The following is a 16,856-nucleotide window of genomic DNA, read 5'->3' as shown; positions in this document are numbered from 1 at the left end:
CTATGAGCTTTATTTAATACCTCCTGAGATATCCGTCCTAAATTGGATTGGCTTTACTTAGGCTATTGTAGTTCTACTTAAAGGAGATTACGCACTGTCCAGATTACCCAGGAATTGGACCGAAAGTGAACTGAAGGATCAGGGTTGTGGGCTTTGTGAAGACGTTATTCATTATATGCTGCAGTGTGTTTCTATGCATGTGTGTGTGTGTGTGTGTGTGTGTGTGTGTGTGTGTGTGTGTGTGTGTGTTACCGGGCTGCTCTCCTCGCTGGGTGTCTGAGGCTCCTGTTGGCTCGTCTCCGTCGTCTCAGAGTCCTGCTCTGACACTGCAAGCGACCACGAGCAGAATCAAGTCATTTATGTCATTCTGCTGTCACTCTGTGTGCTCTCACTGAGTAACGCACCAACGACACTTTCTCGTCAATGCACGCACACGCACACGCACACACACACACACACACACACTTAAATGTATACTTACAAGCTTTGCGAGTCTTTCGGGCAAGTGCAGCCGCCAACTCATTTTGTACCTGTTGGCGGAGAAGATGTCAGTTGACGGAATGAATGTAAAAAGTACTCAGGGTGAAAGAAGCAGCAAAATAAGGATGAATCTGCTAATGTGCAGACACACGTTAACACACTGACCGTAGAAGTGAGCCTCTCAAGAGCTTTCATCTGCAGCATCTCACCGCAAATGTCCCTGTTGCCTTCGGAGTCCTCCTCTGACCTTGGATGGACACACACACACACACACATAATACACAATGTGCATTATTATGATAAAAAGAGAGAAATACATTTGCTGCTGGGCTTTGGGCCTCTCTCCGCTGCCCCCTGGTACGCCGAAAACAGAACTACAGCCTGCTAACACATCTAGTTCTGAGCTGGATGTTGTTTCTGTCAACACGTTTTCACAATGAAGTATGAAGTCAAATTGACTTGAATTAAATAGAAGTAACTTTTCTATTTCCACCAAATGTCTGAGGGTGAAACACACTGTTTCAAAACAAAAAATATCTTACAATTGAATTCCAGTTGTTCCTCACAGACTAAACTAGTAGTAACTCTGATTGCAGAATGAATTGAAAAGATAAAGCAGATATATATACTGGTGTATTGTTGTGCAGTGTTGTACTAAGCATCTTTAATGAGATGCAACATCATCGGACCTGAAACATTTAACTGTTATTCTGATAAAATAAAACATAAATTTGTTTTTCTGAAAATGTGATTGTTTAACATATAATGCTAAAGCATAAAGCAGACACAACAGACGCATCGTTGCAGCTTTAAACATGATAAATATGAGGCAGATGAGTATCTCTTCTGTGTGAACATAATTCTATGCTGCAGAGTGGTGTTTTATACTCCCCGTCTTTCTGATTCTTCACTGCTCGCACGTCTTTGTACGGCGCTTCTTTCTCTGCAACCCCCTTCTCTCTTTCATGTGCTTTCATTTAAAAAAGCTGCCAGACACACCCTTCTATTGATGTTACAGAGGCTGTGTGTGACTGTGTGTGTGAGTGTGTGTCTGCCTGTCAATGCAGAATGTATGTAGATATGCAACTCGTGTGGAGTATTTTTATCCGTGAACACAACTTGAGTATGACTTGATTTGTTTGTGCGTGTGTGTGTGTGTGTGAGCGTGCGTGCTCGTGTGCGTCGTATAAACAGGTGGTTGTTTTGGGGTAATCTCAGCGTTATTCCCACAGCAATAATACCAGGTTGCACCCGAGGGCCCTTCATCTAATATGTTCTCTTACAAAACTGCGTTTGGATCGTTTTCCCTCACACTGCTTTACCTTCACAGAATACACACCCACTGTTTCAGTCGGTCATGCAAACACACACACACACACAAATTCACCCACATCAATTTGCATCCAATTTCGATTTCATCAACAGATCCCACACGTGATCGTTGTGGAGGAAAGAAGATGAAGCAGATCGGACTGCTTGCGAGTGTGTGTGTGTGTGCTTGTGCGTGTCTGTGTGTGTGTGCGCGCACCCTGTAACCTGATAAGGTAATGATAGTGCAGAAGCGGGGGAGATGGCGATAAGACGTAGCCCAAAGCCGGACGCGGACAGAGAGCGGCGGACCAATTTTTGCCTTTGAATAAGTGTGAAAATACCCCACTTTGACTGTTTGCTGCTTGCGTTTTCCTTTCAGTGTGAAAACGACACCACTGATGCTCCAACATCTCACAGAGGGCAAATGATCAAGTCGTCCACGTTGTAAAGCTGTGGTCCATTAGTGGATGGCGAGATGAACAAAGTCTCTTCTCATCATGCCACAGTTATTCCCATCAGGGTCATTAGGCTTCTCTGGCCGCCGTTTGTTTGGCAATTTGGTGACTCACCACGAGCCTTAATAAATCAGGGCTGGAGGACAGGCCCAGAGGGAGGTGTGTCACCGATCATCAAGCAGTGCAGAACAGTATTGAGAGAGAATTAGTGCGCGCCTACGATAAGGCAAATGCACAATGTGAGAAGGAAGATGGAATCTGCTTCACAACCAGCGACTGTTTGGTTGCACTCCTCTCATCAGCAGTCTGCAGTCCGCCTGACCCCCCCCCCCCCCCCACCCTCCTTGTCGAACCAGGACAACATGCTAAGCGAGCAGGTGTGTTGTGTCCTTCCAAGCTACGGTCGTCACATTTCATGCCGCACTTCCCGCTCAACAATTTCAGAGAGCGCCGTGTTTCCAATGCAGGACAACTTCCAATCTAGATGCTACTGAACAACACCACCTGCTCCTGTTAATGTACTGTTTATTTTATGCAGCGGTACGGCATTAATGTGGGGACAAAGTACAAAGATCTGTGGATCAAATATTCAGCAACAGCGCTGCCAGAAAATCTGCATTTGCGAAGTGGACATTTTTGTTAAAGATGTTATTGTAATCCATTGCATAAAATGGTAGAAAAGGATAATATTTCGCCGAAAAAAAATATTTTGTAGAGGATTTTTATTGAATTAAATTAAACTGTGCATGTGTTCGTATTATTGTGATCCCCCCCCTCCCCCCCTTGTCTTTTCTGTCAATACAGCAGTTTTATGCAACTGATATACTGTACGTTACAGAAGAGGATTGAAATCAGTGCATTGAGTTTAATGTGCTGAATAGTGATCAATTCTTGCTGTGACATTCTAAATTTGTACTTAACTTTAAAGGAAAAAAGTGTGGATATTTTTGCTGCATGGGCAGTGAGCTGGACATCTTTTCATAGTTAAAGTTTAATGCCCTTTCCTTATACAGCTCTTCTAAAAAGCACTCTATATGCAAGTTTTGCCCTTACTGTAACGCGAGGCACACAAGAACAGAGAGACACACTTGCCAATAAAGCTCAGTAAATTGAAACAGAATTGCTTTCAGATGGGGAAGGAAAGAGAGAAAGCGAGAGAGAGTCTTTTCTTGTATAATTATATATGATACTCTCTCAGTCTCTTTTAAGATTCAGAAAGCCATGAGAACACTGAAGGGAACCCTGAACAATAAACTAATCAACTTTAATGACCACGTTGCGCCTACTGGTAGCAAATCCTATTCTTCAGACACAGCAGTCCGTTGAGACGCGCCGGCAGTGTTGACACAAAGTGAATAATGACACTCGCACAGAAACCCCTTTTCCACACATGATGCAGACGAGATAAGCCATTTAATTAGCAGGGTGTTGTTGTTTTTCTTAGGCTTCACTAAAGTAGAAATCTCCAGCAGGAGGCAAGCCAGCGATGTCGTCCTATCCCTAAGTCCTCAGAATCGATTTAATGCTCGCCTCATTAGATTAAACTGCAGCGAGAGCCACAGAGACATAATTCATGAGGAGCCCGTGCATCCGTCGCTGCCAAAATAAAAATAAAAAATCTTAATAACGATAAGAAGAACTCCGATGGTAAAACCTGTTTCAGACATATTTCTAAATGCATTCAAATGTACAACCATTGGACGGTGCACACTGCTGAGTTTTTATTTTAACTACTGCATTTGATTAGCTCTGACCAAAGGGATTTTTAATCAACCGATGCATCGTAAAGGGGCGGGGCCTCCAAGAGGTGCCCGCCAGTCAAAGAGAGACACGGACAGCAAGCGGGGTCAAAGTGACGGATGATGTGAGAAACATCTGTGTCTCATCTTCAGAAATAAAACCGCACCTTTTCTTTTACCGTATCTCCATTCGATAACAAAAAAACTACAACATGTTTTGAACATGTTTTATAAACGTGCTAAACTGAGGCAAACGACGAGAACCATCCCTTCCACCATATCCCTGAGAGAAGAGCATCACGGAGGTTACAGGAGATTCACATCATTAAACATGACATTCAATTGTCCTCGGCGTCGCGCTCTCTCCCCGGTGTCTGCAAATACACTTTTTCAAGTCGACACAGTTGACGTGTGTTCTTGTTCCCGTAATCTCCATATATGGGCTATATTTTTTGCTGCCCGTCTCCCTCTCGTTCTCTCTCTCTCTGAGTGACGGATTGAGTTCAGTGGCAGCCTCGGCTGGAATCCCACACACAGGAAACCAAGGCTGACACCACTCTGCATGCTGTCTGTGTGTGTGTGTGTGTCTGTGTGTGTGTGTCGTTTTGTGCATTAGACTCAGGATTTAAAACACGGAATAGATGTTAAGTTTCAAGCTGGGAATTGGGGGATGATTTTTTGCAAAGAGTGCGTATGTGTGAGCCTAAATGATGTTGTGTAACAGACACGCACTTGCACGCCCACACGTCCACCAAATCAAGCCCTGACTATTATGTCATGTTAAACCATCAGACAGACAAATGACCTCAATCAAATATCGAAATGGGAACACTGTCACTTCCACTTTGGTATTTTATTCGAGCAACTGGCTTCAACTTCAGGTCAATGGAGATCCTCCAGATATTATTATTAAGTGTGTCACGTTCACCCTCGGCTGTGCTCATCGTTCTGTAACCGTTTAACATGCCGGCTCTCATGAAAGGGACCCAGTGACAAGAGTAAAAACCATCACCACTTGTCTTTACAAAATATGAATATAACTAATAATGTCCATCCATATGTTCATCCTATTAGAGCTGTCACTGTTTATTTAAAATTCAAACAACCAATCAAACTGCTATTGAATATTCAATACGTTCTGAGTTCCAAACAGGCTGTGCTTTCAGTCCACAGGGGGTGGCTGTTTATAATGTATTTTGATTCTATAAATATTTATATCAATACTCATATTAGTAAGAAAGCTTGTATTTGGGTGCTTTTTTCACATTGTTAACAACCTCAAGAAGATGCCGTACAACACTTTTTACAACATGAAATCATTAGAGGGTCGATTATTTAATCAAAACAAAGTGTTTATTCAACCTTGACAATCGGAATTGATTGGACACTTACGGGCTGCTGGCTCCGCCCCCAGAGCGGAACTGGATGTACGGGGCGAGTTGGAGGAGGAGCCTAACCGCCTCTGGCCACTCCCCCTCATTGGAGCGAAAGTCACAGGAGGCGGAGTCACACTCCTCAAAGCTGAACTGGTAGTAAGAGTTGGAATCTGAAAACATCACCCGCTGGTCCACTGGAGAGAGAATTGAGAAACAAGTGAGAAGTAGCAGGTTCCTGTTTTCCTGTTATCATCATCTCATCAAATGTGGTGCTCTGCAGGTGTGTGACCAAAAAAACCCTGCGAAACCTAATACATTACATTGATATCTACACTTATCCTGTGCTCACTTATCCTGTGTCATAATCAATAAGTGAAGAATGAGGCGTGAGTGGTAATGTTCATGTGTTTTTATGATGATAGCACACTGGCCATATAGTGATAGTAGAATCAGTTCATCACACGGTCTAGTGCGTACCAACTGGCTGTGAACTTGGTGTTTGGTGAATAATGAACGAGGGTTTTTAGGGTTAGTATTTAGGGCTCTCGGATACATTTAAAGAACCTTATAGAAAGTTAAGAAGGCAAATGAAGCAGGCCGAGGTCAAAGGAAGGGGACGATGCACTCTGAAGAACGACCTCCAGTCATGTAAGTGGGTCTGTGAATGTGTGTGTGTGTCTTTTGGAGTTGTGTTCTTACCCGACAGCAGGACTCCCAGCTCCAGCAGCACCTGCCAGACGCGCACGCCGGTGGTCCGGCAGCGCACGTACACACACTGCTCACACAGCCACTGCACCAGCTCCACGCCCACGTAGCTGCGCCTGTTATAACACACACACACACACACATTTCCAGCCAACAAACACAGTGTTACGGTAAACACACTCTTCCTCCTCAGCACAAAGCTGGTCTTGTTTTTTTTTTTTATTTGATCGATACCCATTGATTATTCATTAATTCTCTCTAAGCCTTTTCCTCCGAGTACATTGAACATAAACTCCTCGTGCATGTGCGTGTGTGTTTGCGCGGGCGTACATGCGATGACTGTTGAGACTCCAAAGGAAGACATTTATATTTTGTGTCCAGATGTTCAGTATAAAGTATAAAGCGAGCGAAGAGGGCATGTACTCCTGGAGCACCTTGTGCCCCGCCATGTATCGTCTGCGTCACGCTTTGCTCGTTCTACTGCATGAAACCACTGGACCGGCCAATCAGCACACGAGGGGGGGGGGGGGGGTTGAGTCAGTGCACACGTTCAGCCGGACCCATCGATTCATTTCTGCATGCAGGCCGACACACAAACACAGACAAGCGTACCGTATGATTCTGGCCAGGTGTATCTTGTCTTTAGCCGGGTACGGCCCGTGGGAGAGGAAGGCGTTCCTCACAGCGCGACCAGCACACGGGAAGCTCTGGGAACACGACTGACACCACACACACACAAGCATTTGTATCACAATTCAGAGCACCACGAGTGAACACACGTGAACAAAATGACGATGAAGATTGGAACCCAACATTATTTAGAACGTGAGACCGCAGAGCGCTAGCGGGGCTGCGTGCCGGCATTGACAAGGACGCCTCTTTCCCCCTGAGGATTGAAACACGGCCCGTGTCTACGCTCCCTACGAGGATCTCGCCAATCGACGCTGTGCTAAACAAGACCGTATTTCAATCAGGCTGTCTACATGGACTGCTTGTTCTTTTTTAATACTCACTTTTACTCACTCTTCATCGTGGAAGCAGATTCAATCATTAACTCTTTTTTTGGGGGGGGGGGGTAGGGCAAGTGATGAGTGTTCCCAGGTACAAGTATGCCAACGGGATTAAGAACCCTCAGATATGATTGTGGTCACAGAGGTTATATGTGTGGCTGCCATGACCATAATAATAGTGAAAATTCACCTTTAAATTATTGTATCGTACTTTGTATCGTACTTTGTTACAGAGGTTTAAGTCTCGTTCAAAATATGCACCGTGTATTCGCTGTGGGGGGAATTATGTGTAAACGTTTGAACAGCCTTTTGGGTGCAAACTCAGGGGTCTTATCTCGCTACACAGCTTGGAGACCAACATTTGCATGAATGATAATGGCAGTAGATGTGATTTGAATTCATAAATTGCTTCTTCCGTGCAAATGCGCCAGTCAAAACAGACGTTGGGGGGGGGGGGGGTCATTTACAAAAGTATTATACTGGCATCACACTCCTCAGAGCTGTTTTCCATGTTCAAAGAGAAATATACTGCAGTAGGATATTTGCGCCTTGAGGCATTATCAAAGTTGCAGCACCAGATATTTGCTAAACCGCATTATAGTGATGCATGTCAAATTAAGACTCTCCCTCAGAGCGTGTGTGTGTGTGTGTGTGTGTGTGTGTGTGTGTGTGTGTGTGCAGTAGGTGAAACTGGCTTAGAAAAAACCCACGGTAATATCCCCGCTGATGTCACCTATATTGGGGCTAAACAAACACACTTTGGCTTCACAGCAAAACTGAAAAGATGACATCACTTGTGTGTGTTTCCTTACCTTGTTTACTGCAGGTCCACTGCTCGGTCCGGGGATAGTGTCAGGTGATTGCTGTTGAAACACAATACACACAAGCTGTCAGAGGCAACACACAATGACACACACAGTAAATACACTGAGCAAACAACACTCTGAGATGAGAAGGACCCGTTTCACCATTAGTCAGGTTCTGTTTAACAGCAGCAACAGCCATTGGTCAAACGTTCATACTGCACTAGACCTTGCCAAGAGGCCGGCCTTTCATGGTTAATTCTTAAGCGACAAACAATAGATTGAAAAGTCAAAAGTCAAAATTAATTTATTAAATTCCTCACACCTGTGGAGTTGTCAGTTCAAGTGTCCCAATACAACATCCGCTTCCCCCGCCAGGAAAGACATTTATAATCTTTTGGGATTATTAATAAGCCAGAGGAGCAGGGTGACAGGACTGGCACCGCGGCGGCTCACTCATTCTCGGAAAAACCGATTTCAATTGATCGTAAGTGTTGGATCACATAGATGGGAAACGGCCCTCGCTGCAGACGTCTGGTTTTTTATTTCACTCCAGTGTCACAGAGAGTGATGCAGTTTAGTGACACTGCGTCTTAGTTTATCTTCCAATGACATAAAAGGTTGCTCCAAATGACTCACAGGGCCCTTTTTCCCCAAGATCATAATTCTTGTAGAAAAAACTCATAGACTCAAAGAATGTTCAACCAAAACACAAAATGGATGTAAAATGACTAAAATATTAATATTTTATGCAACTGACAGAATATTTAGTGCTGAATCACACATTCCAGCAGCATAATAATGGTGTACCCGCTAAAGGCATCTTTTTTTTTTTTTTTTTTGATATCCAGTCAAAATGTAAGATACTTTTAAACATTTAACTGCAGTTCTTAAAATATTTCTAAAAAGCTGTTAGCCACACGAGGAAATCTACAATCTCTAAAAAATATTTCACTCCTTGAAATGTTTTGGTTGGATGGTTGAATGGGTTTTATGACACTTATCAACAGACAAAGACTCTTTGAAGTCAAACAGAACAATTCCCAATTGAATATAAAGTAATTGAACAAAAAAAGCAGAGAATGAATGAATATTCACCACTTTAACACCTGACACACCTCACGGATCAATGGCTGGCGGGCCGACTGCCCTCCTTCTTCCCAGGAGACATTCTCTCTTGTCAGTTGTAGAAAAGACGCAGGTGCTGATTAATGGTGGCTCTGTTCAAGTGCCCCAGTGAGCACTGACAGTGTAACAGTGAGCCATTATGCACGCCGGCAGCACCCCGAAACGGAAGGCAGCTCCATGGAAGTTTCGGCCCGTCGCAAAAAGTGTGATTTTTTTAAACCTGTTTTTTTTTTCCAACTCTGTAAAAGTGCTTTCGCCAATCACTTGAAAGACTCCGTTGAATTTTCAAAGCCTCAAACAGGAGGAACAAGAGAAAACGATGTGGTACAGCGACCCTCAATAATATATGGCTACTGAGGGAATGACTGTTAAACATGTTGGAATAACTTTCCAAAGCCTGTGAGATCAACGTGTTGATCTTTTTGCCCCATCTTACATAGAGCCTGGTTATGTCTGTGTAGTAAGACATGCTTTTCTCCAGCAAACCTTTGGAAGATGATGGGCGATGGTGGCGTGGTGAGCTGGGCACCACAAGGTTGTCAGTTCAAATCCCTGCTGCCCCATGTGCCACGCTGACGTGTCAAATAAAGTGCAAATATTCTGTAGATTTGAACTCAGCTGATTCAGTCTCATCGATCGGTATTGAGGGGGGGGGGGCTACATGAATTCATTTTGAGCCTTCTCCTTCATTTAAAGTGAGCTGTGCTGTGGTCAGCTGTGAGAGGCAACGCAACCACACTCACCCAGTAAGGGGATAAACAACTAAACAACACTATTCAATCTAATTCATGTAATCCAAGGGAAATGTAACTCAACCAAATACACGCCATACAAGTAACTCTGCCAAAACCTCCACCAAAGCTAGAGGAAACCCTTTTAACAGCTTGAATGACAGCAATTTCGGTCCCTGTTGCAATGCAGACGTGTTCAACTTTTCCAGCGGGAGCCTCACGCAAGAAGAGTGCAACAGGTGTGCGAAGCTCAGTCTGCGAACCGCCACGGGAATCTGAGCCAGTGATGGATAGCGAGATAGAGATCGAATGATGAAACAAAAAACGAATCCGGCATCCAAGGAAGACAGATGTAGATGAGGAAATATGAATAAGTTAACGCGCAAGAGGAGAAAGAGGAGAGGGAGGATGAACAAATCACAGCGGCCCATGAATACGTGACAGGGGAGATGAGCCTGAGAGAGGCACCAGGCTCTGGAACCCTTTCCACTGTAATCGTGTAAAAGTGAAAAAGAGCGAGTGGGACAAAGACGGAGAGCGAGAGGAACGCCCGTCTTTGGAGTCGGGAGTAATTGAACAAGATGATTAGAGGGTGTGCAGAGCGGTGTGTGTGTGTGTGTGTGTGTGTGTGATCCTCATCAGAGCGTCTGCACACACAGACGATACGCGCAGCCACACGAACATCATCAGCATCAGCATCCGCGGCAAGTGACCGCGTCACATCAGCGCGGGAATACATGCATCAAATATGTAACGCTGAAGCAGCTCGGCACGAGACCTGGAAGCGTAGAAATGGGCGCGTGTGTCTCTTACCGAAGGGGACAGAATCCATATTGGGAATTATTTTTGTTCATGTGTTTGTGGACCAAAGAAAAAAAAAACAGAAATGGCTGTGACTCAACCGCCGCTTACTCAGCAATGCAAATCAAAAAGTAAACACTGAGTAGGTTAAGGGTTGTGAACATACTGTAATTCCTAAAAATAATGGTATCCAATACCTGATGCATTATGCGCTATTTGAGTCAGAAAGAGTGTTGGAATAGGCACATCTCTAGAAAGCAATCATCGGTTGCAGCACAAATCTTATTATTTAAAATGGGAGATCACAGAAAGAGCTCGGGGTGACAGAGAGTGCAAAAACACATTTTCTTCCTATTTGCAATAAAACGCACAGCTGGATTTTTCAGATTAATCCACACTGGGAAACATTTTCAAAAGAGCTGAGTTTTTGGCTGTTAAAAAGCAGCAGCTCCGGGTGGACGGCCCCCGAGATATCAGTGAAGATGAAAGCCCTTTTTGGTCCGTGTGCATGCGTGCGTGTGTGTGTGTGTGTGTGTCTGTGTGTGTGCGTGTGACAGCGCGCCGTGTTTGGACTGGGGGTTAAGTAGAGCACACCAGCCAGCCGAGACACACAGACTAAATAAATTGTTTCTGACTCTCGCTATCTCTCTGTCTCGCTCCTTCTTTCCCCCTTTTGTCTTGGTCGCTCTATCTCATCTCTCTCTCTCTCTCTCTCTCTCTCTCTGGTGAACACAGTTCTCTCCATCGTCTCTCCTCGCAAAACACGCGTCGAGACACACACCACCTCCACGGGGTGCCTCATTCACGCTGGCTCCCACGACGAAAGACATGTCTGCTGGCCATGTCCCTGCTCTTTGTTTGAGCGCTCCTCCATCAGCGGGTGTACCGCTGCTGTCAGTACACCGGAGGCCGGGGAGAGAGCTGAGGAGAAGGGGAGGTGAATGAGAGCTATAAAGAGAGAGAGAGAGCATGCTGACAGGCTTCTCTGTGTGGTGACTTTAAAGTGATCCGAGAGAGAGAGAGAGAGCAGCAGCAGCAGCAGCAGCAGAGAGTGAGGTCATTATCTGCGAGAAATGGATTACTCTCAGATTAGATTGCTGAGCAGTGAAGAAGAGCTGAAGCGCGGTTCGTTCGCAAGCACACACACACACACACACACACATTAACTCACACTAAGCTCCTGTCGACTGTCGACAGGATTCGTCATACAAGGAAATCAAAATGGAGACATCAAAGCAGCCACAGCTCAATGGACGCACCGAGAAAATAGAAAAACAAACACACGCTGGCACACATTAAAGCTGTTAACCGACCCACCTGCACACGACCTTTGGCTTCTCAAGTCGTCAGTGATTTGTGTACTTGGTGATAACTGACTTGTTTCAGGAGTTATTGTACAATTGTATTCTATTGTGTCAGCATTTCAACTGAGAAGTTTAACTGATTACTGGAGTGTTATTAGCTACTTTAATGATTGGGGATCCCTACATTTTTTTCAAACATTTTATGTCTTCATCAGTCTTTGCTAATTCTCTGTATTTTCCTCATGCGTCCTGCAGCCTGTTCACGAACTAAGCTTATGTTGTTGAATACATTTGGAAGTAGTGTGAGACTATGCTGATCCTTTCAGTCACATTCAGTAGTTCAATGTGTGTAAGATTACATTGGAGTGTTCATTAAACAAGGTATGAACATCTCTCTCTCTCTCTCTCTCTACCCCTCACTTCTCCTTTCATCTGTCTTATCTCAATGTACAATGCAGTTATGGATGTGAAATATTGCTCGGAGACCTAAAAAACACAGCTCAAGCCACTGTTTTGCTGAGTGTAAAATGCAAAAAAAAGGAGATAATCTTCTGAGGAATACCACCAACGATAGTTGTCATTCAAAATGAAAACTGAGCTGTAATCTGGAGGCAGCGATTGAATTTGCACCGCGTGGGCCGCCATGGAACCAAAAAACGACTCAAACAAAATGGGCACGATTTCATTGAGGAGGCGCAAGGATTCGACTGCGTATCCAAAAGTATTTGTGAAAAATGTGCCGTTGCGTAACTCCAATTGTTTATGGCTCATTTCTTCGCTCGCGTTCAAAATGCAAACCCATTCAACAGCAACTGCTGCCCAAAAGCCTTTCGTGGTCGGCGAGTCTCTCTGTTCCTTATGTGTATCTATATGTTCAGTGTCACGTCCCACACTGGTTTTTCTTCTGTTATGGTGTCAGCAACAAAGCAGCAGGACCAACAGCCTCCAGTAAAACCGGTTTCAAAAGGTCTGGGTCTGAGATCAGCATCCATCTCTCTGAGTGACTTTGGCTTTTGTCAAATCTCATGGCGGAGCGGCGAGGCCCGAGGACAGAAAACCGGGCCGAGGTCTCCCTGGTGTGACCTTCCACGCGGGGTGCTTCCCGAACAGCGCATCCCCGGAGCGTGTATACCGGAAAGGCGAAAACGTGATTTCCTTCGTTTCTCAATCACAGCCAATAAAGAATGGTTGCTGCACAGCAAGTCACAACAGAGGCCGATGCCTCCGTGCCGTCAGCGAACATGAGGTCATGCGGAAACTCGCTTATGTCGCATGCTTTTTCACCCCAAATATTCCCCAACGCCTCCCCAAAAAAAAAAAAAAATATTATGAATGGAACAGCAACGGAAAGGGTCAAATGTGTGCAGGCAAAGAGTCCGTGACCGTTCCTCTCTCACATCCCTTTGGAGAAGTTGTACGTGCATGTAAAATCGAGAGTGCACGGTGAAGCGTAGCCAACTGCTAGTGTCTGAAGAGGAGCAGCCTGCACACAGAGCAGCCATACCTTTACACCACTTCCCTACGCCTCATCACACTCATCGCACACATGCACAGTGAGTTGGATGAAGACACGAGATGGAAAACTCAACATTTCATTGAGGGAGCCAGTTCCTTACGTGATTGGTGTTTTTGACGTGTCTTTAATAGTAATAATGAAGTATTCCATGGGTTTCATTATAATGCTTTTAGTCGGATCTCACTTAGACTTTCATATCTGCATATTCTGTTCTGCAGTTTATTATAGGATTACCCGTTAATCTCATCAATCAGACAGGTAAAATGTGAGTCCTTTAAGCATCGCTTCAAATAACAAATTGCTACACGACATGAACTGCTCAAGTTCTCATCCCAAATGGGGCATACATTTAGCACATTTCAATGGGACCGGACGTGTTGGCACTTTGTCCCTGATTCCCACAGAGGCAATAAGGGACACTTCTTCTCCCGGATGCCACCGGTGATGATGACGATGAGCAGAGCTGACACTGCAGGTAGATGTTTGGCTTGTCAGGAGCAGTAAATGTGAGTCACACTCACATTTACTGCTTACCAGACCGATGAACACTAAACACAAGGGCCCTTCAGATGGATTTTTTTGTTGTTGATAGATCTTTACAAATTTCCCCCTTTTGGACTGGAAGGTTAGGTTTATTAGCAGTTAGAGCTGAAACAATATGTATAACTAATTAGTCCTTCAAAACAAAATTATTACATTAATACATCATGTTTTTTCTCCAAATGTGATGATTTGGCGCATTTTTCCTTTATATCAATTCGTACTGAAAAAAACAAGTTCTGGATGGTTGGGTTGAAAAAAACAAAGACATGCGAAGGTAGGCATCACCTTGAGATTTTCGTAGTTACGTTTTCACAGTTTTTACACATTTACCAGCAAAATACGGCCCGATTGAAACAGAAAACAGATTCAATCAGACGTCGGAGTGATATAAGAGCATGTTTTTAAGCATGTGGCGAATGCGCTGAGGAGGTAGTGTTGCCTTGACGACCTGAGTGTGAAGCTATGGTGTAACAGCAAATCTAGTTATTTTCGATGTAGCACGCTCGCTCGCACGCACGCACGCACGCACACACACAGCCTCTGCGACAGAAATGCTCGTGACCTGAGTCGTGACAGGGTTACGAAACGGCTTCGGGCACACAGCGGTGTCTTGGGGCGTGGGGCGGGGGGCGGGAGGCGTGGGTGGGGGGGGGGGGGGGGTCACGGTTGAAAAGGTAACGTTAATGTTTATCCCGGCGGACGCGGGCGCGCGGACGGTCCGGAATACTCACGCTCTTCTTCCGCAGGTGCAGCCCGTGCTTCAGCAGCCCCGGCAGGTCCCGGATCTTGTGCTTCAGCTGAGCCTGGTCCCGTGCGCTCCGGTTCCACCGCATGCCCGCGAGCAAGCCGTCCTCCGCGGGCTCCGAGTCCTCCATGGGTCCGCTCTCCTTCTCGTCCGTTCGGTCCTTCCGTGCGATCCTCCGGTTCGGTTCCTTCCGTTCGGTCCTCCCGGTCTGCCCCTCCGACTGCCGCCGTGAGTGTCTACGGTGTCCTCATGAGGTCCACCGCCGCCCGCGCACGTCTGCCATAGTCCGCCCCTCGCGCTCACACGCGACGATGCTGCTCCACCCGAACGCGGTCTAGTCCTCAGCAGGCGACGACCAGAGTGGTGCGCTTGCGTGTGTGTGTGTGTGTGTGTCTGTGTGTGTGTGTGTGTGTGTGTGTGTATGTGTGTGAGGAAGAGGAGGAGGGTGGGGGTCACAGGTGCATAGAATTATTGCATCACTTCCACCTTTCGCGCCCTGCCCGGTTCCATAGAGAACCACGCGATGGTCACATGGAGGCTTTTAGCCTCTGCCGGTGCAGTTGACGTTTAGTATCATGTTAATGTTTCTATATCACATACACTGTGAACTAAAAGCACTTCTAAATAAGGGGGGGGGGCAATGAAGGCACTCGGTAGAGCTACGTCACCACATTACCTGGCTCAAATTTCCAAAGGTAAACAAAGAGCAGCCACTGAGCGTACGCCTCTGCTACATAGGCGAAGCCTGTGTTTCCTCGGGGAGAGGGGGTGGGGAGGGGGGGGGGGGAGTTGTTCTTCACGCCGACTGTGTGACAATTATGTGGAGCCAGAAGCTTTTCATCCGAGTTTGACCTGAGGCAGAAAGGAGGTGAGCTGAAACATGAGAGGGGCTCAACCCTCCCACCCGTGGGGGAGGGGGGTTTGCGATGAGACACTTTGTCCCCCTTGTGTTTACCCTCCCTATACATTGTCATCATACTGTGAAACCTGCTCCTCTTTCTTTGTTGGAGGCAAAGTGTGTTTGCACAACATGCTGGTAATAGTGGAGGTTTAAACTATTGTGTTATCCGTATGCAACATTTAAAAAGGGTCCTCTTTGCATTCAAATAAGAAGCTCTTTTTTCAAAGCCATGCGTTTTGCAGCGGCAAAGAAATCGGCATTGGCATCATCTGGAGTTGGCTGTATGGCTTTGCAAAAAATCCTTTTTGCTCTCCCGGGAAGTTGATGAAAGTGCATTCAATTAGATTACAGATCCAACATGAAATGGTCTGAGGGAGAGAATTAATTTGAATTCTGTAGATCCGAGAGGAGCCAGATTGAATAAATCAGAGTTCAGCTGGAGTGCAGCGGGTTCGGTTGTATCTCTGCGATGTCGAGTCTGCTCTCCTGATAGGATTTGTAATCTGGGATAATTGGCCCCTTTAAGGGACTGTGATTATACCAACGCCAGCATTCTGTTTAGAATCTGAATAACGAGCGCGCACACACAAACACACACACACACACACATGTGAGGAAAAAGTCTTAAATTTGTTGACCTCAAAATCATCTATTGACATGATACATGTGCAAATGTGTCACTGGATCCACAGACAAATGAGATTATGTTGATCAGGAAAATGCGAAAACGTTTCAGTCTCCACTGACCTGTGTGACACCATGTCAACCGTTTAACCAAGATCATTAATACTTTATTACACTCCGCAACTCCCACCTCATGACCTGGAGAGTGTGTGGCCGAGCGGCCCCGTTTGGTAACTGAATCCCCTCTTTGTATGTGAAGACTAAACACAATTACAGAGAACCCCCATCAGTTCGATTCAGAACATCTTCAGAACAAGATGCCACTGACGATAAACGAAGGCATTGGACATTGGACATGATTCTGGGGAATTGTCATCGCACAATTCTCGTGTATCAAATTTGTCGGGAATGCGAAGAAGTAAAGACAACATCAGCAAACCCTGCAAGCTTATTTTCAGAGGACTTCGGTCAGGAGTTAATGTTTAAAGTAAGAGACGTGAGGGTAAATCCAAAAAGAGCCTCAGTGGTTTTATTTTGACTTGTCTCATTAGCACACACCTGAAAGTGAAAGAACAAAAGAAGGAAAACACTCGGTGTTTGCTGAATTGCTGAAGAAGCAGAAGAAGAGTCTGGAGGAGGATGATGAAATGTGCTGCTCCGTGGCCTCCAGGGACCACAGAGACC

The 16,856-nt window shown here is 45.5% G+C and overlaps 1 protein-coding gene across 1 annotated transcript in view; it reads right to left on the bottom strand.

Annotated features, from left to right (window-relative positions):
* Nucleotides 1-15,065, bottom strand: part of rapgef5a (Rap guanine nucleotide exchange factor (GEF) 5a) — a 39,896-nt gene extending 24,831 nt beyond the window's left edge. The window contains exons 1-8 of the mRNA XM_037474000.2: nucleotides 14,634-15,065; nucleotides 7,889-7,939; nucleotides 6,679-6,785; nucleotides 6,061-6,182; nucleotides 5,378-5,555; nucleotides 646-727; nucleotides 482-530; nucleotides 253-326 (exon numbers count right to left, since the gene is read on the bottom strand). Of these exons, the coding sequence (XP_037329897.2) occupies nucleotides 253-326; nucleotides 482-530; nucleotides 646-727; nucleotides 5,378-5,555; nucleotides 6,061-6,182; nucleotides 6,679-6,785; nucleotides 7,889-7,939; nucleotides 14,634-14,777 (807 nt within the window). The 5' untranslated portion in view covers nucleotides 14,778-15,065. The remainder of the gene's footprint in view (nucleotides 1-252; nucleotides 327-481; nucleotides 531-645; nucleotides 728-5,377; nucleotides 5,556-6,060; nucleotides 6,183-6,678; nucleotides 6,786-7,888; nucleotides 7,940-14,633) is intronic.
* Between the last annotated feature and the right edge of the window lie 1,791 nt (nucleotides 15,066-16,856).

This window comes from Pungitius pungitius, chromosome 17 (genome assembly GCF_949316345.1).
Source record: "Pungitius pungitius chromosome 17, fPunPun2.1, whole genome shotgun sequence".
Taxonomy (NCBI): Eukaryota; Metazoa; Chordata; class Actinopteri; order Perciformes; family Gasterosteidae; genus Pungitius; species Pungitius pungitius.
The sequence above is the reverse complement of the archived record's forward strand: the minus strand, read 5'-3'. Positions and strand labels throughout refer to the sequence as shown.